Genomic DNA, 23,677 nt, shown 5'->3' with positions numbered 1-23,677 from the left:
GGCAGGCTGGCAGGCTGGCAGAGGATTGACCCAACAGAACGGAAGAATTGAGCACTGGGTGGGTGTAGTCTGCGGGGCGGAAGTGGGGTGGGATGGGCGGGGTTTGGCCGTCCGGAGCGGAAGGAAGCATCTTGGCGAGCTCCCCGGCCTGCGGGGCAGAAACACGGCGTGATGGGCGGGGTTTGGCCCTCGGGGCGGAAGCGTGGCGAGATGGGCGGGGTTTGGCCGGAAGGCCAGAAGCGCGTGGAAGGCGTGGCCGGAGGGCGGAGGCTGGGCGGTGCGGGCGAGATGGAGCCGAAACTTGGGTTCCATGAGCTCCTGCACGTTTTCTCCTTCCTGGAGGCCCGAGACCTGCTCTGCGCCGCCCAGGTGGACAAGGTAGCGCGCCCTGTCCGGGAGGCAGGACTGGCTTTATGGTTCCTGCGTGTCCAAGGCTGGCCCCTTTCTGGGCCTCAGTTTCCCCGTTTGGGGGGCGGCGTCCGGCGGCCAATTCCGTGGTGGGCCGAGCGCGCTGAGGCCGGGGTGGTGACCTGGAGGCTTGTGTGGGTGCTGCGAGCCGCCGCCCCGGGGACTCCCAGAGCCCTGTTCGCTGGTCTGCTGCGGCCCCCCTGCCATCAGCCTTCACTGCCTGGATGGGTTTGGGGGAGCTGTTTCCTTGCCCCTCCCACCTCTTCTGGAACATTCTATAATTTCCCTCTGGGTCTTGTCTGGGAAGCCAAGAGTTTCCTGGGAGTGGTGAGTCCCCTGGGGTCAGGGCGCCCGCACGCCTGGGTCCTGGCTGTCATCCGCCCCGTGTGCACCTGCGACGGCTCCTCCTAGGGCTCCGTACCCCTTAACTGCTGGTATAGTGTATGTAGTTCATGTCCGCTTTCCCCCCGCTGGATTCATGCCTGACAGCCAGCATCCTGTCTCTAGCACCCAGCGTGCCCTTTGTAAATACTTGTCGAGTCAGGGAATTTCATAAAGGAACCTAAAATACATTTGTTAACCTTAGATAGAAAACTGCCAGTTATCTTACCGGCAAAAATGGGTTTATTTGGGAATAACGGAGAATTGCAATTCAAGACCAGCGGGGCCTGGCAAAACAATAGGCGAGTCCAGAGAAGAAAGCTGAAGAGGCTCTTTTACAGAGGAAGGCGAGGCTGGAAGGGCTGTTGTGAACTAAAAGTCCATTGCAGTAAACTGGGGACTGGAAGTGTGGTGGCTTCTCCCTGGCTGGGCTGTGACAGTCTCCTTTGCTGGGCTGTTGGGAGGTGGGGTGGGGAGAAATCTTACTCCCTCTGAGGCAGTGAAGGAGTAGCTAAACTAGCATTGGTTTGCAAGGTGCTGGGTCTGCAACTGACCAGGGCTGTGGCCTGAGAGCCCCCCTGCTGGTCTCCAGAGGATTTTCTTTTTCTTTTTTCGTTTTTAAGGTTTATGTATATTTTGAGAGAGAGCGTGAGGGGGAAGGGGCAGACAGAGACGGAGAGAAAGGATCTGAAGTGGGCTCTGTGCTGACAGTAGAGGGCCCGGTGTGAGGTTGAACTCCCAAACCATGAGATCGTGACCTGAGCCCAAGGCAGACATTTAACTGCCTGAGCCACCGAGGCGGCCCTCCTGAAGATTTTCCTTATTAATTGTCACACATTATCATATCGTTTTACAGAAAGATCAATAAACAGATTCGTGTTTGGATTCCATAACTATATTTAAAATGTGTCGGGTAAAATACCGGGTTTTCATCCCCTTTTTTACCAATAAAGAGACAGTCCCACCCAGCTAGTCCCAAACAGGGCTGGGACTGGATCCCTGCAGCAGGCTAGGGATGGCGCAGGGGCAGAGTTAGGAAGGAGGGCGACTTGTAGCCTTGGGCAGCACAAGCTTCTCTGGGACATGGTTTCCCTGCTGGGTAAGATGAAGTCACTTATCCTTGCCTCACTTTGTTGTCGTGAAGGCCAGCATCTAACAGAGGGGTCCTCTGGGTGGGTAGTATTTATTTTTCAGATTATATTGCACATCATACCATACTCTGTGTTTGGGAAATAAGGTCTCAATTAGGTTTTGAACTGGGAACTCCATAAAAGGAAAATGCGTAAATCTTCTTGACTGTCTTGGCTTGATTTCTGCAAATTATAAACTTCACATTCCTGCCAAAAAGACCGAGGCACTTTGATCCAGCAGGTGAGCAAGGGCTGTGTGAGCGGGGCCCGGGCTGCGAGGATGGTGTTTGCTTCTGCCAGGGACTGGACAGCCAGGTTCTGGGATGGGGCCTTCAGTGCGTCTGGACCACAGACAACTCTCCAGAGCGGTTCCCTCGGAAGCTGTGTGGGCTCCGGGATGCAGGCTGGCCTAGCTGGAGAGGCCAGGGCATCCCAGGACGCAGCTGTGGGTCTGGGTGAGGGCAGGCATGACACTCTGGTTCCCGCCCAGGACTGACTGATCCCGAGCCTCTCTCAAATACTTCTGCAAGGGGCGGTTTATGGGAGCAGGGCTGACCGTCTCCCAAGACGGCTGTTCTGCCATCTTGGCGTCTCTGGGATACCCTCCAGGCCAGTGCCTTTAGTTACTCCGCTGCGGCAGCCTCTCTGGAGCCTGTTGCCCTGCCCTCATTTCCAATTCTTCCTTCTCGAAGGAGCCAGTGATCTAACTAAACAGGCTACCCCGCCACTCCTCCATTCACAATTGCCAAGTGGCTTCTCACTGGTTTTGCCATTACGACTTTGCGAGTTGGGTCTAAGCAGATTTCCAGCTCCTTTCCCCAGACGCTTTACTCCACTTAAGGCAGAATGCTCACTAGTTTTTTCACACTTCACAGTCTTTGCTCCAGTAGTTTTCTCTCTCCCTGGAATGCTTCAGCTATTGGGGATTTTGTCAGTAATCACTTCTGAGCCCCTCAGCTCCACCGACATTGTTATACTCTCCTTTCTCACTCTTGATTGTTTTTATTGGGCCGTCTACATATGTCTGATTCCCCAGGGTGAGTTTTCTTGCCCACAGGCACTGAGTCTCATCTAGCGCTCTGTCCCGTCTACGGTGCCTGGCAGGCTAGGTGCCAACTGCATACAGACTGACCAGACTTCTCTGTCCTCTTGTTCTAGGTCTGGAATGAGGTTTCAGGGACCAAGGAACTGTGGAGGTAAGTGAAGGAAGAGCCAAACGTGGGCAGGAGAGGGTCCTGCGAAGGTGAGGGGTGTAGCGTGTAAGTGTTTTGAGCACCGTGTGTCTGGCTCTACTGAGTACATCAGAAAGGACAATCCGTAGCACCTGTCAGTGGGGAACTACTCCTGTCATGCATGTAGTGAATACTTTTTTTTTTTTATAGTATATTGAAATATAAGAGATTTTATTAATTGAATGGGAGATTGACACGCATCAGGAGTACCAAACTTGGGCAGATATGTACAGCAGATGCATGTGCCAGCTGATAGAAGACAAATCAACAAGCCACTTTTATTTTTTTATTTTTAAATTTTCTTAAATGTTTGTTTATATTTGAGAGAGAGACACACAGAGTGCAAGCAGGGGAGGGGTGGAGAGAGAGGGAGACACAGAATACGAAGCACGCTCCAGGCTCCGAGCTGTCAGCACAGAGCCCGATGCAGGGCTCGAACTCAGGAACTGTGAGATCATGACCTGAGCCAAAGTCAGACACTCAACCGACTGAGCCACCCAGGTGCCTCCAAATCACTTTTATTTTAACTCATCTTTGGTGTAACAACATAGCTGTATATGAACGCATATGGTATTAGAATTTTTAAAAATTTAAAAAATTAAAGTTGAAAATAAAAAATATCTTAATCGTTAATTTATTAAGTTTTTTTCTTATTCTTTTTTCCTTTGGAACCTGACTCCTTTTGACCCAAGAGAAGAGTCTCACATCTTCTCTCTCTTGCTGAACACAAGACAGGCCGTGGCCTTGGCCGTCCACTAGGAGCTGTGTTTAGTTTTAGCCACTGATGATGGAAAACAGCTGTTCACACACAAAGAATCTTCCACGCTTGGAGGGAATCTCTGCTTGATGGGTTTTGCTTTCAGGGTAATGTTGCAGTTGTGGTCCTTGAGGATTCTGGATGCCAGGCCTGCCACTGCCGTGTTCGGTGTTCTGTGGCATCTGTTGCTTCTCATCCACTTCTTATTGCTAATGTTTGTTAGAAAAATGATGCTGATCTCTTCAGTTAGTCTTGAAGAGAGCTTTTATCGGATTCCAGTCTTCATCTCTGCACTTTGGGGAATGTCTCTGGAGAGAACATTCAGTTCTGGACGTTGATTTCTCTGTAGGGGAGTGGACAAGATTTTTTGTCTTCCCAAATGTGATTCCCAATGACATTGTGTCCTGGGAAATAAATGGATTGACTCCTGGGTTGGTGTATTTGTGGAAGTGCTCGCAGAGCCGTATTCCCACATTGGGATAGGTAGGAAGCCAGCCCTAACCCTGCTCTTTGTTCTTATCTCTGCTGAGAAGCCAGGAAGGAATTTGAGTGATGGGAGTGAGTTCCTTCCCACAGCTCAGAAACTATCTTCTGCGGCTTATCACCTGACCTCTGCGCGTATGTGTGTGTTATCACGTTGTGCTTCCAGGTGCCTTGGGTAGATGGTTTGGCGTTTGCAAACCAAGTCACAGAGTAGTTTCAGTTCATCACTGTTTCATAATTGGGGCTAAACTTTTAGCATAAAGTCATTCCTCAAGATTGTATCCTTGGACTGCGTTCTTATAAAAACCCTAGGTTTAGGGGCGTCTGGGTGGCTCAGTCGATTAAGCATCTGACTCTTGGTTTTGGCTGAGGTCATGGTCTCACAGTTCTTGAATCAAGCTCCACATCAGGCTTCGGATTCTCTCTCTCTGCACCTCCCCTGCTCATGTGTGCGTGCGCTCGCTCTCTCTCTCTCTCTCTCTCTCTCTCTCTGTCTCAAACTTAAAAAAACACACACATACAAAACAAAAAACACTGAGTTTATGTTTCTGGAGCTGGGACAACAGCATTTCAGGAACATTGTCATCTGTGGTCACATGCATGTCATTTCTGATGCTGTGTCTTATGAGGACCGGGCCCCAAAGTTTCCCAGGCCCGTTAGAAATTCTCATGGACACAGTAAATTAATGTAGTTAACTGGTCATGTATTTTTAATATGTATTGTATAATTTTATTTTGTTTCTTTTATTTTTTAATTTTTTAAAGTTTATTTATCTTGAGAGTGAGAGAGAGAACAAGACTGCGAGCTAGGGAGCGGCAGAGAGAGGGAGGGAGAGAATCCCAAGCAGGCTCCGTGCTGTCAGCACAGAGTCCAAGTGGGGCTCGATCTCATGAACCATGAGAACATGACCTGAGCTGAAATTAAGAGTTAGCCCCTTAACCAACTGAGCCACCCAGATGCCCCTGTATTGTGTAATTTTAGTTGGAAATGCTGCAAGGTCCTTTTTTTAATGCCTCAGGACCTTTTAAATTCTGTTTCTTCAATACAGTAAGCGTTATGTTTTGGTTAGAAATAAAATCGCAGATATTTGCTTTTGTTTAAGGTACATAATTTCTGTTGTGTACAATAGATTATTTTGTCATTAGTTGCTATCTGAAAAGTTTTGGCATCAGTATTTTTTTCACTTGATATATTGCAATTCAGAGGCATATCACATAATTTATTCATCTTCATACTTCAGCCTTTTTGATGGTCTGCCTTCATTTTTGTCAAATCACTTTTTCATTTCTCAGTATTGCTCATAGGTCCTACTTAAGTTTTGAGTGTGTAATATGTAGAAATAGACTTAACTTCCACAAAGAAATGTGCCTTCTCCTCTTTTTCTTAAGCCACATCATTTTCTTGGTCTAGCTTTTGTTTTCACACTTTTCAGATTGAGGTGTGGGTGCAAGAAATCTGTCTTCTTATTTCAACTCAAAGCCAACAACAGGAGTGGTGGTTTGAGGTGTCTCGGTCTCACCACCCAGAAGAGAAAAGAGACAGTGAAGCCGAGGGCTCGTTCTTGTGTGAAGGGCTCAGCTTCATGTGGCTCCAGACCCCTTTTGTCCAATGGGAATTTAGGTTCAGCCTAACCAGACCACCTGCCTTTTCCTGATTTTTATGTGAAAACTCAAGAGTTTTAAGTGTCGGCAGCTAGTTCACTGGGCTAATCCTGTGCAAGCCAAACAGAATAATCTGGGGGTCCATTCTGCCCACAGGCTGCCAATATGGTGCTTCTGATAGAAGGACTAGAGTTCCAGAAAACACAGTAAAACCCGTTCAGAGCGCAGGTGGTGGATCCTTCTCCGTGTGTTAGAAGGTCTCTAGTGCCTAGCACAGGCCTGGTGTGGAGGTACTCGATGAGTGGAGAGGCAATGAGGACTGGGTGTGGTACTTGTTGAGGCCACGGACCGTGAGCCCTGCATTTCCCACCTGACCTTGTGTTCTCCGTGAGGTAGGAGTGCTGGGCTGGAGCCACATGATGCCACTTCAGCTGTGGGGACAGTAAATGCTGGAAGCCTCTGCCCGTGAAGCCTCCCCAGCCCCCTCCCGGCCGGACATCCGCTCTTGGTGCTCAGTACCCATAGCTCCACATGTTGCCCCTCCTGAAACGCCACGTTTCTCCCCCGCACTTTTGTTCTGCTCATCCTCCTCCCAACCACTGGCTGAGAGTGCCCTCGGCAGAAGCCGTGTCTCACTTGCTCTGGTGCCCACAGACCGGGTGGGGATTCTGTAGTTCTCTACAGTGTGGCTGAGCTAACATTTCTCTCCTGAAAAGTCTCATGAGAGAGGTGCTGTCAGAGAATTGACACTAGTCGCACGGAAGCTCAGAACGCAGGCTCTTGGGAAATGGTGGATTTGAAGTTTTTCTCCTCCCTAAAAGCAACGAGGAAACTGACACAAAGTGTCAAAATCAATTTTTTCAGAACTCTGGAAATTAACAAGAGACTTGTAGTAGCTTAGGAAGTGTTTGTTCAAGAAGAAATATTTGAATCTTAGAACACCAGGTTTTCTTGCCCTGTTCCCATAAAGCCCTCCAGTTCTGTGTTAGCCTTGAATGTCATCAGCGCACAATCACAGTGAGACCAGGAGCCTGGCAGTCACTGGAGGGAGAAGGATGGGATTGGATTTTCGTTCCTGGAAAATTGTCATTATTTGACCTGTCTGGTATTTCTTGGAAGACCCCATGGGCAGACTGTTTTTATTTGGTCTGACTTCGAGTTCACCCAGTATGAAAAGACTTTTCTTTGGGACCTTTGTCCAAATAATAACAGACAATTGATGAACTTTGTGATTGTCAGAGCTGATGGACAGCAATTGAGCAAACAAGTAGGCTAACCAAAAAGCTTAAAAGGAAAAGCCGAGGATGTGACATCTTTAGGGACTTGGACCTTGAAAAGCTGTCACATTCCTAAAAAGCCCAGGCACGTGTAACAGGGTTGTGCACAAACTCAGGGAAGACCTAAGAAGGCTCTACACTCACATGTTTGGCTAACCCTGAGGTTCTGTGCAAGTAGGAAGTTAAGTCTAGGGCAGAGTGGTCAACTACCTTACTGGGTGTTGAGTCCGTGCCCCAACATGCACAGAAGCCCTTTGGTGATGACTGGGAGAGTTGGTGGTTCTAGGTGTTTGGGAAATCCCTGTCCAATCATTAGTGAGCACTAATTTAACTGGGCGAGAGTTCAGTGGCCACAGGTAACAAAGAATGCAGGCTTTTCAGAATTTATTCAGAAACATCACTAAACAAACAATAACAGTAAGGAGGTAGAACAACAAATCTAGGGGTGGGGTCAGATTTCCAGGGTCCACATTATTTAAAATGTTCAGTTTTCAACAAAAGTAATGAGTCATGCAAAGTAATAAGGTGTAGCTTCTACACAGGAAACAAAGCAAACAACAGAAACTGTCTTTGAGAAAGACCAGGCCTTGGACCTACTAGATAAAGACTTTAAATCAGCTATTTTCATTATGTTCAAAGAACTAGAAGAAACCATGTACAAAGAACTAGAAGTAGGACAACGTCTCATCCAATAGAGCATATCAGTGAAGAATCATTATAAAAATAACTAAATAGAAATTATGGAGTAGAAAAGTATACTATTGACCTTTTTAACTTTTTTAAGTGTTTTATTTATTTTTGAGATAGAGACAGAGTATGAGCAGGGGAGGGACAGAGAGAGGGAGACACAGAATCCAAAGCAGGCTCCAGGCTTTGAGATGTCAGCACAGAGCCTGATGCAAGGCCTGAACTTGTGAACCACGAGATCATGACCTGAGCTGAAGTTGGACTCCTAACCAACTGAGCCAACCAGACACCCTGACCTTTTTAATTTAAAAAACTCAGGATTTGAGCAGATAGAAGATAGAATCAGTGAATTTGAAGATAGGTTGGTGGAGATTATCTGAAGAATAGAATCAATATGAAGAAGGAAGAAAAGTCAGCAGTGCCTAAGAAACCTGTGGGCCACCATCAAGCATGCCAACATTGTATAACAAGAGTCCCAGAATGAGAGGAGAAAGGGAGAAGGAATAAAATATTTAAAGAAATAAGGTGTGGAAACTTCCCAAATTTGATGAAAAATGTTAATTTATACATGCAAAAGCTCAATTAGCTGCAAGTAGGATAAACTCAAAGAGTTCCACATCAAGACACATTGGAGGGACACCTAGATGGCTCGATCAGTAGAGCATGCAACTCTTGATCTTGGAGTGATGAGTTCAAGCCCAACATTTGGTGTACAGATTGCTTTTAAAAATAAAATATTTAAAAGGACCCATTGTAATCAAGAGCTGAACACCTAGAATCTTGAAAGCAGCAAGAGAGAGGCAACTCATCATGTAGAAGGGAACCCCAATGAGATGACCAGTTGATTTCTCATTAAAAACCATGAAGCCCAGAAGGTAATGGGATGACATATTGAAGGTATAGGAAGAAAAGCTTGTTACTAAGAATTGTATGTCTAGAAAAATGAAGGAGAAAATGAGGACCTTTTCAGATTAGCAAAAAGCTCAGAGGGTTTGTTGCTATATGCTTGTCCTACAAGAAATCCTAAAGGGAATCTTTCATATTGAAATGAAAGAACATTAGGCAGGAAGTTGAATCCACATTAAAAAATAGAAAACACTAGTGAAGTAACTCTATAGGCATATAGAAAAGGCAGTATAAATATATTTCTTATTTGTAAGTCTTTTTTTTCTGTATTATTTAAAAGACAACTGCATAAAACAACTGTAAGTCTCTATTCGTGTATATTTAACATGTAAAATGTAATTTGTAGATGTAGCGGCACAGTTGAGAGGAGCAGGAAATGGCTCTACAAAAGAGCAAAATTTTTGAATAATGTTGAAATTAAGTTGCTGTTGGGGCACCTGGGTGGCTCAGTAGGTTAAGCGTCTGACTCTTGATTTCAGCTCAGGTCATGATCTCATGGCTTGTGGGTTCAAGCCCAGTGTTGGGCTCTGCACTGACATCATGGAGCCTGCCTGCTTGGGATTCCTCTCTGCCCCTCCCCTGCCCGGGAAAAAAAAAAAGAAAAAGAAATTAAATTGATATTAATTAAAACTAGATTAATCCTCAAGGCAACCACTAAGAACTCAAAAAACATGATAGAAGAAATGACAAGGGAATTAAAATAGTATATCAGAAAATATTTAAGGGGTGCCTGGGTGGCTCAGTTGGTTAAGCATCTGACTCTCGATGTCAGCTCAGGTCATGATCTCACAGTCCTGAGATTGAACCCTGCATCAGGCTCTGGGCTAAGTGTGGAGCCTGCTTGGGATTCTGTCCCTCCCTCTCCCCACCTCCCTCACTTGCACTGTTTTCTCACTCTTTCACAAAAATAAAAATAATTAAAAAATAAAATATTTAACACAAAAGAAGGCAATAATAGAGAAAATGCATCAAACTTATAGAAATAAGTAGCCAAATAACACATTAATTGTGCCTTATCATTAATTACATTAAGTGTATTTAATGTACACTCCAATAGAAAGAGGTTGTTAGAAGGGATAAACAATATTCAACTTTATGCTGTCTACAAGAGACATACTTCAGATTCAAGGACATAGATAAATTGAAATTAAAAGAATGGACAGATATACCATGCAACAGTAACCAAGGGAAAGCTGGAATGGCCATGCTAATATCAGACAAAATAGACTTTAAGACAAAAAGGCATTACTAGAGAAAGAATGCCATTTCATGATGTCTATCCACGAAGATCAAAAAATTATAAACATATACGCACCTAATAACAGCGACAAAATACACGAAGGGCTGGCAGAACTGAGAGGAGAAATAGGCAATTCAGCAGTAAGAGTTGGAGACTTCAAGAAATACTCTTGAATGGCAGTTGCATGACCAAAGCTGCATGCCCTTGGCCTTAGGTCAATTGTTAAAGTTCCCTGTCGTATACAAGGGGATCAGGTAGACTTCATGGGGGTGTCAGGAAAACTGGCTAATACACAAGAACCACTGACACCTGATGGTGGTGAGCGCTTGCTCATTGTCACTTCCTTGTTTTCCCCATTTTACGTTGGGGACAGTTAAGGCATAGGTAGGCAGAGTGAGTTGTCTAAGCTACTAGATGGTGAAGTCAGGAATCAAAGCTAGACCTGTCGACACCACAGTACCTTCTTCTAACGTGTGTTCTGTCCTGCCTGGGATCATGGGTCTGTTTTCCAGGCAGCTGTGTCTGAGACGCTGGTCATCATGTAAAACCTCCCAGATGACCTTGGGCACACAAACATGGAAAGAGTACTATCTCTGCCGATCCGAGCTGGAGTTCCGAATGGAATGTGGGCGGCCAGAGAAGGACTTCATCTGCAAAGCCATTGCCGGGCACACAGGTATGGTGGGGAATGTAGTCCTGTGTGCTTTCCCACTGCTCACTCCTGGTCGAGTGTCGTGGGACTTGGTGTTCAGCCATTGAGCAGGAAGGTGACAGTTGATGAGTACGTGCCCTGCTGCGTTCTATATTTGCGCTGTGTCACTTGGTGCCTGCGGTAATCCTGTGAAGAAGGAATCGTTACATTTATTTCAGAGTAGAAAGAAAGAGAGATATTAGGCACTTGTCTGTGGCTTTGTGGGTGGTGGAGTGGGGCAGTCCAAGGTGTGAAGCCCTAGTTCTTTCTGTCCACTGCTCACCCCTAACGAGCACCTGTGTGCTTCTGAGAATGCGAGAGGAATGAGTGTCCTGCCTGTCTTTCCCCAGGCTGAGTGTCCATATCCCAGGCATCTGTGTATGCATTCAAGGCCAGTCTGTGTTCTCTTCCAGGAGAGATAGACGAGCTGGCTTACATCTCAACCAAGGAGTGCCGGTTTGATGGGCAAGAGAAGTCCATGGTGTGCACCGTGTCCTCGGACAGCACCGTCCGTGCCTGGGATGTGCAGGAGGTGAGCCTGCGGAGGGGCCAGGGTGTGACCCGCTGGGTCTCAGTGAGGTCTTTCCCTTTCGCCAGCTATTCAGGCCTCCTGGCCAGCTTGGAGGTGGTGGGATCCCCGTGGTACAGACGAGAACTCTGAGCTGCAGGAGACCTGGTCACACTTGGAACTCAGGTCTGATCGCAGATGGAGCCTGATCTGCCTTTGACTCTGTGCTGCCTGCCTCGGAGAGGTGGCCACCTGCCTCAGTGCCAGTCCCGGACCTGCGGTGTCTACTTTGGAGCCAGTGCCCAATCTGGGTGGTTTTTCCCAGACAATTGCCACTTTTAGTTACCCTCGTATACCAATTAAGTGTTGAGACCTTGATAACACGATCGGTGTTTTCATGCTTGGTTGTCACAGTTAAAAAGCTTCCTGGTCTTATTTTCTCATGTGGTTCTCACAGCAGCCAAGCAATATGTGCATTGTTATCATCATGATTTTATAGACCGTCAGCCCGAGACCAAGAGGGAAGGTGTCTCAGAGTCTTGAATCATGTGGTTCCCTGTAAATCCATGGGTTCTGTGCATGTAGACAGAACCCAACCTCCTATAAAGGACTTTTTCCTGGATAACTACAGATCAACTCACGATTTTCCAGGTCCTTGCTACATTAGGTAGGGAGCCTGCTCATGTCCCCGTTGGTCAGGTCTGCTGGAAGTGCCCGGCCCTGCTCATGGGAGCCTCGTGCACCAAGAGCAGAGGGGCTCCCCCGACCCCCCTGGCCCCTGTGAACAGGGCATCCTGACTCTCAGCAAACTTCCTTGTCAGTGTGCGAGGGAAGCAGACCACTGGGAGCTGCATCTTTGCACCCCCATGCTAGCCGTGGGGTCACTGCTCTGCCCAGATGTCACGTTAGAGTCTGGTAAGTGTGGGTGTGCACCACATTTGGCCACATGGGGACACTTGAGAGGCCACCCGAGGCTCCTGGTGGTGAGTGAGCCTCAAAAGCCTTAGCTGGGCTCTCGCCAGATCGTGAGGGCCAGGGGGCTGGGGCAGGGTCTGGGGACAGAGGCAAGTGGTGCTGGGTGGGGGGACTTTGGGGATGGGCTGTGGTTAGTTACAATTCATTTTGCTTTTGAATCATGAAAGTGAAACAGTTGAGGGTTTGGGAAAGTCAGGACTAGGAGATATTTCATGAGTGAAATAGTTCTCCCTGCTTGTTCTCAGCAGCTCTTCCCAGAGGTGATCACTGTTCAAGTGCTGTCTGAACTGGTTCCCGGTTCAATTCACCAGTGTTTATGTTAGTAGACTCGGTTTCTCGATCTGCATGCTTCGGAGGACATGTTGTCTGCCTACTTTACAGAAACTTCTCTAGTTTCCAGGTCCCCATTCTTATCCCCTATTGTTCTGTTTTGTTTAAAGGGTCCAGAGTCATTTGTGTCCTTTCACTCTTCTCCGTGGTCAGGTTTTCGGTTGTTGTTGGGTTCCTCTTTCTTGTGCTTGGTTTCTAGGGTCATTTCATGGGAGGGCCCTGCGTGTGCCGGTGTGGGGGCTGCCCGCCTCCCTGTGCCTTCTCTGAGGACCCGCCTCAGCTGCAGACCCCTAGCTGAGGTGTGTGGCTCCGGGTGGGGACCCGGCAGGAGACCAGGCGGCTGGGAGGGCCCAGCGCTGCCCAGATACATGGTTCTCAACTTGAAAGGGGCGGGCGCCTGGGTGGCTCAGTCAGTTAAGCGTCCGACTTCGGCTCAGGTCATGATCTCAGTCTGTGAGTTCGAGCTCTGCGTCAGGCTCTGTGCTGACAGCTCAGAGCCTGGAGCCTGCTTTGGATTCTGTGTCTGCCCTTCCCCTGCTCATGTTCTGTCTCTCTCTGTCTCAAAAAGGAATAAAAACATTTAAAAAAAAAAAGGGGAGAGTGCTTTGGTGCAGGCTCGGCCGACATTTTCTGGAAAGAGCCCTGTGGTCCTATTGCAACCACTCAGCTCTGTCCTGCAGGAGCGGAGAGCAAAGAGAGATACGCTGTGTTCTGGCTGAGCTCGTGATGTGGCTGATGGACAGGTGCACGTGTTTCCATGTGTCGTGAAGTATTCCTTTGATTTTTTTTTTCCACCAAAATACAAATATGGGCAGTGGGCCAAGTTGTACTTGCATGTGGTCTGTGTTTCCATCATGGGCCTGTTTCAGAGCGGTCTGTGCACATTCTGCCTGGTTGCACAAACTCAGTACTGTGCACGAGCAAATCTCTTGTAGAAGACGACCCCTCTTTCCTCCTCCTACATCCACACAGGATAACCTTCCCGTCCCCACATAATAATGTGTATTCTTAGTATTACAATCATTGTGTAAAAGCTGTTCACACCAAGCCAAGAGGCGAACTAACATTTTGCTTTTCCAGAAGTGAATAAATATTCCTAATCTGTTGAGACCACATTTTTGACTGGTGATACTGGTGTCTGATCTGGCTGTCCATCCGGTTGTATCCGCTGCCCCCGGAGAATTCTAGGGTTTGAGTTTGTCTTTTTCTGGCATCAGTCTTGGTGCCACCAGCAGAGCCCCCTTCCTTCCTGTGGCAGGCGTGTGGCCTGCAGTCCCTGGCACGTTCCTGCGCTCTGTCCCCCTGACCTCCTGCAACCAGGAGTCTCGTGCCTTCTTCACTGACGCTGTGTTCCTCAACACTCCCTGCCCTTCCCCCATCACTGGTGCCCAGCTCCTGCTCGCCGAGCTGTTGCTGGTTGATGATGGTCATCACCTTGCTGCTTGAGCAACAGAAATCAGCTGAGAAAGCAACCCATAGAGGAGTCAGACATCTGGTTGGAAAGAGATACAGATCGTGGTACAATGCACATGTGCTAGAACAAGGTCGTAATGACCCGGCACTGGAAAGGAAGCCCAGGGGGCAGCCCTGGGACACTGGAAGAGTGGTTAGTGGATGGTTCTCTGCCCCCCTTCAAGTACCCTGGGCCTACTGGCACTGACTCTTTACCACCGATTCCGGTTGTACAGTCCTGGGAGAGGCTGTGGAATCACCCAGCTCGGGCCTCGGCCAGGGCACGCCATAGGAAAGGGGGTGTTCTGCGCAGGGCAGCACAGACACGCCCTGTGAATATTCATACCTGCGAGCCTGAGTTAGCCGATCTAAATGGGGCTGCCTGAGGACAGGTGAGGAGTTTTCTCTATGCAGCCATAGTGGCCCAGGCTGCGCTCCCTGGCCGGCCTTCCTCAGTGGAGCTGGGTAACCACCGTGTGCACGCCTGGCCCCCCGCCCCCCAGTCCCGGTGGTGCCTCTCAGCCCTGGGGAATTTCCACACACCCTCAGTTTGGCCACTGCTCTCCAACGTCTGTGTTGTGCTCTTTGCTGCGTGGATCCCGTGAGGGTGGGGACCCTGCTCTTTCCCCCTGTGCATCCCCTGTACGCACTAGGGAATGATTGTTGAATGAACAAAAACAGTACATTTGTGAAACGAACAGCCCCCAAGTAAGTTGTTATGTTCCTTTTGTTGTTGCCCAGGGCACAGAGATCTGGTCAAGCCCTCTGCAGCCTGCTGCTCTGGTGAACGTGGTGACCTTCCCTCGGCTCCAGCTGGCCATCACCGTGGATGAGCGGGGCCTCATCAAGGTTTGGGGAGCGGAGAATGGATGGGAGCAGGCCTCCTTCCGCCTGCCTACATTCTCGTCTGCATTGCAGGCCTGCGACCATCCAGAGGGCCCTTTCCTGCTGGTGAGTGACTGGCTCTCGGGAGCCTCTGCGTGTCCTAGCCGTCCCCCAGGGTCGTGGACACTGTGATGGGGGGCGCCTGGAGCTGGGCGCTCGCTGTGGCAGACCAGGCAATGATTCTGCTGTCTGCACAGCCGGTCTCCCTGGCCCCCCTCTGCCAGTCCCCAGGTGTCAGCGAGACCGGGCCGTGGGCTGCCTGTGCCCTTGCTTTCTGCCTCCTGACCTTGCTTGTATTCTTTCTTCTTCGGCAGTTCCTTCTGTCTTCTGCATTCTTACCCTTCCTTCCCTTGTTTCAAGTCCCAGCTATGGTCCCACTCAGGAGAAGCTGAGGCACGTTTGACAAAACATGAGCGTTTGCCCAGGACACCAAAGGCTACTGTTACCAGGATGTCCATTTAGAAGTGACTCGGGCATCAGGAGGGTTTGGCGAGAAGAAGAAACCAGGAAAGTGGGTTTACGGTGGCAGGTGGACGAAGTGGCTCTTGGCTGGAGGCAGTGTCCCCACCTGTGGGGAGGAGGCCCTGGAAAGGACGGGCAGGCTGGTGTCCCAAATATCAGGAGGAGCGGGTATCCTGGAGCAGCTTTACGTGCGCACGGAATCAAATGGAAAGGGACTAAGCTCAGCAAACAAAACAAGTAATGTCTAGCGAAACAGATTTCTCATAAACCACTCTGCAGTTGTTGAAGACTTTAGAATAAGTGTGATTGGTATCCCCAGATGCGTTTGAGAATCTGTCACGCAAATGAGGAGGCCGTGGGCTGTCCCTGGGAGTGGTAGACGGTGTGATGCCCAGTTACTTGTCCGCGAAGGGCAGTTGGAGAAGTTAGAGGGCACACAGTAGTGGAGAGCAGAGAGCTGGGTGCAGCAAAAGGGTCTGGACCGAGGTTCAGGAGATGCGGCGGAGACCAAGTGCTGAGCCCAACGCTGCGGCTGCTCTGCCCTGGAGACGCTTTCCCCGGGCAGCCGAGAGGCCACAGGCCTTTGAGAGCTGAGGGGACGAGTTGGGGTGCGGGGCCACTGAGGGTCAGGCCCCGTGCCTCCCCTTTTATTTGGGGGTTGTCAAGTGGTACGGGCCAAAAGGAGGGTGTGAAGGTTGGCAGTTGCCCGCCCTGGCTGCAGCCTGGCACCCTGGCCACCTGGGAGGAGTTTGCGAAAATCCTTCCCGGACCAGGATAACAGCACCGAGACCTCATGTTATTTCCGTTTGCAAGCGTAGCATTCAGCACACACTTAGAGCTAAGGGGACCACGAGGGAGGAACTAGTACCAGCCACGGTGGCTGGGTGAACCGCGCGTGACGTCGGGAGAGCCACAGGGTTTCAGACGCTGCAGTTGCTGCACACTGAGACAGCTGTGGCCTCTGTGTCCAGGGAGGTGACTTCGAACAGAGAGCTCAGAACTATGAAAAACGACGCAACGGATTTAGAAAAGAGCCAAGTAGAAATTCCAGAACAGAGAAATGGGGCACAAAGGTTAGCTCGGGGGCTGGGGGTCATAGCAGGGTGGACAGTGGAATCACTCCAAGATGGGGGGCATAGGGGAGCTTGTGGGCCTCTGGCAACATCCTGTTTCTTACTTGCACGGCGACGTGAATATTTGCTTTGTAACAACGTATGGAGCGCTATATTTGTGTTTTGTGCACTTTTCTGTCTATGTGTTTTCTGCATCAGTGAAAAGTTCATAAGAGAGGTTACCTGGAGTGACATGGGGATGTCGAGTGAGGTGAATGGGAAGAGAGGGGAGGAGATGTAGACAGTGCTCCTCAGGCTTTGGTGGGTTGTGAACCACTGAGATGTTGTTTAAATGCAGATTCTGATTCGATGAGTCCCTGGGGGTGACTAAATTCTGACTTTTTAACAAGCTTCTTCGTAGTATTGGTACTGCCTGTCCGCAGACGACACTTTGAGTAGCAAGGCCATAGAGGAAGACCCATGACAAATTCTGGTATTTGGTAGCAGGAGCAGGTGAGGGAGTGCATGGGTCAAAGGCAACATTTGAAGAGGTGACGGCAGACGTTTTCCTAAAGTAGACTAAGGACGTTAATCTCTGGAATCAAGAAGGCCTGTGAACCCCAAGGGGGATAAACCAAAATAGATCTGCACACGGGCCTGTCAGAGTGAACTGAGATTATCCAAGGACCAAGGAAGCACACGGGCCCATCAGAGTGAAGATTACCCAAGGACCAGGAAAGCAGCCTGGGGACGTAGACTGCCTTCAGCATCTGACTTGTTAACAGCAACTATGGGACCTCAGAGACAGTAGAATGGTATCTTGGAAGAAATAATTGCCGGCCAGGAATTCTAGAAGAGAAAGTGTCCTTTAGGAATGAAGGGGAATAAAGGCATGTCAGATAAAATGGAGAATTAGCACCAGCCACGCCACCAGTGAGAAGGACAGGCGTGGGACTTGAAGCAGAAGGAAGATAAGCAAAGCTGGTATCCCAGGGTGTTGGGAGACGTTGATGAACAGCACTGGTGGAGGCAAGGAGATCTGAGGGTACCGACTGTAGAACAGCAGTAACCATGTCTTGTGGATTTTAAACTTAGGTGCAGAAAAAATATTTGTGATGTCAGCATTTACATTAGGAGGTTAGGAAGCACTAAACAGCCCAAGATCCTTGAATTGGGCGGGCTGAGTCATGTACTGATGGGCAGGGACGTCTGTAAGGCAAGGCTGCATGTAGCAGCCTGTCCCCTGACTCCCAGAGAGAAATGGAGGAGCGTGTAACCTTTAAATCGTGAGAGGAAAAGGGGTAGGATCAACTCTGGCACCAAATTTGGCTTATCAAGCCTGATGAAGCCACATGAGCCCCAAGAGGATATGAAGAGGTAATCTGCCATATAACAATCTGCTTTTGGGGACAGTGGCTCCCAGGAGGCTGGTCTGAATGGCTGGAGGCCAGCAAGTGACTGGCTTACTCTTCCTGTGGGTGGAGCAGGTGGTGGGAGGGCTAGTGCGCAGGGGCCGGGTTTCTGTGGGTCGAATTCTCCGCAGGTGCTCTTTATCTGCTCGGCCTGATTGGGAACAGAGCGGGGGACCAGCAGGCCTGAAAGCTGTCAGCAGCCAAACATCAAAGATGGAGTCGGACTCCAATATGCTTCCCTTCTGATGACTTTACTGTAGTTCTGTCTTCCGGCCGATGGCTGAAATGTGCAGATTTTATCTCCTTGAACCAGGACTTGTGTAAGCCAGCCATTTGTGCGGTGCCCCACGAGGTTCATAAGGTTCGTTCGGGTGCTCAAGTGTCGTGTATTTGAGAAGTGAAGTGAGTACCTTGGTCGCTGTTGCTATGTCTGGGTCTCCAGAGGGGAGGCGGTGTGTGCTGTGTGCGGAGACATGTGTGATGGCCATTTATGTCTTGGGGGGGGCGGGGAGTCCAGGGTTCCTGAGGTCTTCACCAAGAGGGAGAATTTTGGACGAGACGCTTTGTTTCTGGCCACATGGCTGCAGCGCTGGCAATGGCCTGAGAGCGTAAATGTGCATCTGTGGCTGGTCCTTACTTGGGGCTTCCCGGGCTAAGGTGACCGCCCGAAGTTAGGTCCACATTTTTCAGGGATGTTCCCGTTAGCAGGTGGGCTGCGGTGGTGGGCCCTTCGCGTGCGATGGCAGCAGTGCGGCCTGTACACTGCGGGATCGCTCTTTCCTGTTTATCTAGAGGGTGGCCTTCTCCAGGGTCCTTGCATGTGACAAGGGTCTGAGGACAACAGGAAGCTCCTTCCTTGTGCAGAGGGAAAGCCCAACATGACCCAGGCAGGCCATTTTTAGGTCAACAGGGAGGCTTCTGTGGCTGTGCTGAGCCTGCAAGGTGCTGCCCCACATCCCCAAGACATAACGCCTCCCTGGGAAGTCGGGGACTCAGGCCCTCTGAGCACCAGCCACACCACAGGGCCCAGATGTGGCCGGCAGCATTCGCCGGATGGGTTGTTGTGTGGACAGCAGGCTTTGGCCACAAGCACTCGTGTGTTTTGGGTTGCCCTGTAGGAGGATGGGGCAGGGTCAATTCCCTACTGAGATTTGGCTCAGATTTGGAGATTGCTAATTCTGTACATGTACCTGGAGAGGATGGTAAAGGGTATCCCCACTCACCACCCCCCAAATTCATGTCTACACAGAGCCTTAGAATGTGACCTTATTTGGAAATGGTGTCTGGTTAAGGATCTCAGGTAAAGTCATCCTGGATTTAGGTTGGGCTGTCATAAAGGGAGGAGAAGACACAGACACACAGAGAAAGCCCTGTGCACACTGAGGCAGACAAGTCAAGGAAAGCCCTAGAGTCTTTAGAAGGAAAGGGCCCTGCCGGCACCTTGATTTTGGGCTTCTAGCCTCTGAAACCATGAGAGAATTAAAAAAATATATATATATATATTTTCAAGCCACCTGATTTGTTATTGCAGCCCTAAGAAGTTAATATAAGACTCTAAAATGGAACACTTTGGGGCCTCTGGCTGGCTCATTTGGTAGAGCGTGCGACTCTTGACACCAGGGTTGTAGGTTCAAGCCCCATATTGGGTGTGGAGATTTATTAAAAATAAAATCTTTTAAAAAACCCAAAAAACAAAAAACAGCACTTAAGGACGTTTGGAATGAAAAGGATGAGAAGAGGACACGCACTGGAGATGCTAACCAAAAGCAGGCTGATAAGCTATTAATGTTAGGCCAGAAGACTTCAAGATGAAAGTCATTGCTAGATATTCAGGGACACTTTGCAATAATAATTAGATCAGCCTCCTAGGAAGATACAGCAAAGCTAATTTTGGATGCACCTCAAAATTGGCCTGAACATATATAGAACAAAATTTGTGGGATTTCAAGGAGACTGGTCAAATCTACAGGCATTATGAGAAGTTTGTTACACAGCTAAAGGAAAATGATCTGGGTGGGCCCACTGAAATCCCATGAGTGCTTTGAAGGCAGAGAGTTTTCTCTGGCTGGACACAGAAGAAGTCAGAGGCTGGAGCCCTGGGGGGCAACTCACGTGAACCGGTCATTGGCTGCCATGTTGGGGGGGGGGGCCTGGGAACCAGGAACGCCCCACCCCTCACCACCAGGGAGACTTCAGTTCTGCCTGCAGCCACAAGGGACTGAGCTGCCAACAACCCTAGTGGGCCCCCAGGTGAAACCCTGGCACCTAGACTCAGCTTTGTGTGACTTCTCTTACCCATGGATTACTTGGAAGTGCAACATGTAGATCGTTTAAAGTTAAATTATGTGTGTGTGCAAGGTCAGTATTGAGGTTCTTTTTTATTTACAAATGGATGTCCGGAACATGTAGGAAAGGCCATCCTTTCTTCACTGAATTACATCAGCACTTTTGTTTGTCAGTATACCAACATCATGTGTGAATCCATTTCCACTGCTCTGTGTGTCTGTCTTTAAGACACAGGCTCTCGTTAAAGTAAGTCATGATCTCTAGCAGCTTCTTTCTTTCTTTCTTTTTTAATGTTTATTTTTCGGAGAATGAGAGGGACAGAGTGTGAGCAGGGGAGGGGCAGAGAGAGAGGGGGACACAGTATCCAAAGCAGGCTCCAGGTTCTGAACTGTTATCACAGAGCCTGACACGGGGTTTGAACTCATGAGCCACGAGATCATGGCCTGAGCTGAAGTCTGATGCCCAACTGACTGAGCCACCCAGGCGCCCCCTCTAGCATTTTCTTATTTCAAAATTAGATTTCTAAAAATTTTCAAGTCAGCTTGTCAATTTCTATTAAACTGCTTACTGAGATTTTGATGACATTGAATCTGTAGATTAATTTGGGGACAGCTGACATCTAAATATGTAATCTAAGTCATAATAAGGCATATATGTCTCTATTATAAAGTTTTTTTTAATGTTTATTTTTGAGAGAGAGAGAACAAGAGAGAGACAGAGCACAAGTGAGGGAGGGGCAGAGAGAGAGGGAGACACAGAATCCGAAGCAGGCTCCAGGCTCCGAGCTGTCAGCACAGGCCCGACACGGGGCTTGAACCTACGAGCTGTGAGATCATGATCCAAGTTGAAGTTAGACACTTATCCGACTGGGGCACCCAGGCGCCCCAAAACATATCCATTTAGAGGGGACTTATGTCTCTCAAGAAAGTTTTGTAGTTTTAAGTGAAGAGGGCTTGCATATATTTTATTAAAATTATTTATTTGTATTTTATACTATTTTAAATGTTATTGTTTAAAAAAATAATTTTCCAATTTGTCCTTGCTAGAATATAGCATATATAGAAATATATGGAAATGTGTAAATAATTTATAAATGCATAGTTTTGCATTTATAAATTGCTTTACATACTATAGCACACATAAAAATTATTTCTATATAAACATACATGGGAATACATTTGAATTTTGTGTATTTTGTATCTAGCAGCCTTACTAAGCTTGTTTTTTAATTTTAATAGGTTTTTTTTTGGTGGACGAGAAAATTTTCCTAGGTAAAGATTTCTTAGGACACAAAAAGCACTAACTGTATAAGAAAAAAATAAATTGCACTTCATCAAGTTGAGAAACTTTGCTCTTTGAAAGCATTGTTCAGCAAAAGAAAAGGCAAAACTTAGGAGAAAAAATTTATAATAATGCAAACTGTCTCAGGACTTTGTCTAGAATATATAAAGAGCTGTTATCACTCAGTAGGTAGGAGACAGCCCCACTTTTAAACTAGGCAGAAGATTTGAACACTTCACAAAAGAATATAAACAGGTAGCCATTAGCACATGGAGAGAGAAGCTCCATCAGTCATCAGTGAGATGCCACTTAGAACCATGGTGAGATCCAGCACCATATTGTCCTAAAGAGCTGAAATTAAACACGTGTTTACAAAGATGCAGCACAGCACTTTGGAGAATTGTTTGACAATTATTTTAGTATTAAAAAATGCTTACCATATTTTCCAGCAGTTTTCTCTTTTAGGTATTTACCCACGAGATACAAACATCTTTACACAAAAAGACTTGTACACAAATATTTGTAGGAGTTTTAGTAATAATAGCCAAATTGGATGCACCCCAAGTGCTTATCAACAGGTGAATGGATTTATAAAAATGGTATATGTGTACAGTGGAATATTACTCAGCATGGAAAAAGAACAAGGTTGTGGATCTGTGCAGCAACGTGGATGAAACTCAGAAACATGGCAAGCGAAAGAAACCAGCTACAACAGAGTATGGATATGCTGTAGGATTCTATTTCTGGAAAGTCCAGTCCCAAGAGAATAATCTGTACTGTCAGCAGACTGGTGGTCCTTGGGTATGGAAGGGACTGATAAAGGACACAACTTTTTAGATGATGGAGATGTTGCAGAACTGGATTATGGTTGTGATATCTAGTAAGTCTGCCTCCCCTTTTATTTTTTCAAGGTTTCCTTAGCTACTTTCATGTTTATTTTTCATATGAACTTTCTATCTCCTAGAAAGAAAATGATGTTTTCATTGATACCAAGTTCAGTTTAAATACCAACATGGAGAAAATGGACATCTTTATGATGCAAAGTCTGTCCAAGAATAAATGATGTATTTCCATTAATTCAGGTTTGCTTTTTTGTTCTTCAGAAGTGATTTATATTTTTTTCCTCAGATTAGTTTAGCACATTTCTTGTTGTTAACTTTATTCCAAAGTATTTTATTTATTTTTTTGTTCCACTGATATGTGAGAGTATTTTCTGTCCTATTGTTTTCTTTTTTTTTTTTTTTTTTTAACGTTTATTTATTTTTGAGACAGAGAGAGACAGAGCATGAACGGGGGAGGGTCAGAGAGAGGGAGACACAGAATCCGAAACAGGCTCCAGGCCCTGAGCTGTCAGCACAGAGCCCGACGCGGGGCTCGAACTCACGGACTGCAAGATCATGACCTGAGCCGAAGTCGGCCGCTTAACCGACTGAGCCACCCAGGCGCCCCTGTCCTATTGTTTTCTAACCAGATGGTGTTTGTTTAAATGAAGGCTGCTGTTGTTCTTTTTTTTTTTTTTTTTTGATTTTTTTTTTTTAATTTTATTTTTGTATTTTTTAAAATTTACATCCAAATTAGTTAGCATATGTGCAACAATGATTTCAGGAGTAGATTCCTTAGTGTCCCTTACCCATTTAGCCCATCCCCCCTCCCACAACCCCTCCAGTAACCCTCAGTTTGTTCTCCATATTTATGAGTCTCTTCTGTTTTATCCCCCTCCCTGTTTTTATATTATTTTTGTTTCCCTTCCCTTATGTTCATGTTTTTGTCCCTTAAAGTCCTCATATGAGTGAAGTCATATGATTTTTGTCTTCCTCTGACTAATTTCACTTAGCATAATACCCTCTAGTTCCATCCACGTAGTTGCAAACGGCAAGATTTCATTTTTTTTGATTGCCGAGTAATACTCCATTGTATATACATACCACATCTTCTTTATCCATTCATCCATCGATGAACATTTGGGCTGTTTCCATACTTTGGCTATTGTTGATAGTGCTGCTATAAACATGGGGGTGCAAGTGTCCCTTCAAAACAGCACACCTGTATCCCGTGGATAAATGCCTAGTAGTGCAACTGCTGGATCGTAGGGTAGTTCTATTTTTAGTTTTTTGAGGAACCTCCATACTGTTTTCCAGAGTGGCTGCACCAGCTCACATTCCCATGTTGTTCGTTTTATATTCTGTCATCTTATTGAATTCTCCTACTTGCATTTATTTTATAATTGATTCTCTTAATTT

General features: G+C 47.4%; 1 protein-coding gene across 1 annotated transcript in view; it reads left to right on the top strand.

Annotated features, from left to right (window-relative positions):
* Positions 1–182: 182 nt before the first annotated feature.
* Positions 183–23,677, top strand: part of LOC102966663 (F-box/WD repeat-containing protein 12-like) — a 46,809-nt gene continuing 23,314 nt past the window's right edge. Inside the window, exons 1-5 of the mRNA XM_015540087.2 lie at positions 183–378; positions 3,078–3,115; positions 10,616–10,779; positions 11,208–11,326; positions 14,801–15,010. Coding sequence (XP_015395573.2) covers positions 211–378; positions 3,078–3,115; positions 10,616–10,779; positions 11,208–11,326; positions 14,801–15,010 — 699 coding nt within the window. The 5' untranslated portion in view covers positions 183–210. The remainder of the gene's footprint in view (positions 379–3,077; positions 3,116–10,615; positions 10,780–11,207; positions 11,327–14,800; positions 15,011–23,677) is intronic.

Source organism: Panthera tigris, chromosome D4 (assembly GCF_018350195.1).
Source record: "Panthera tigris isolate Pti1 chromosome D4, P.tigris_Pti1_mat1.1, whole genome shotgun sequence".
NCBI lineage: Eukaryota > Metazoa > Chordata > Mammalia > Carnivora > Felidae > Panthera > Panthera tigris.
Note: the sequence above shows the minus strand (reverse complement) of the source record. Positions and strands in the feature narration are given on the sequence as shown.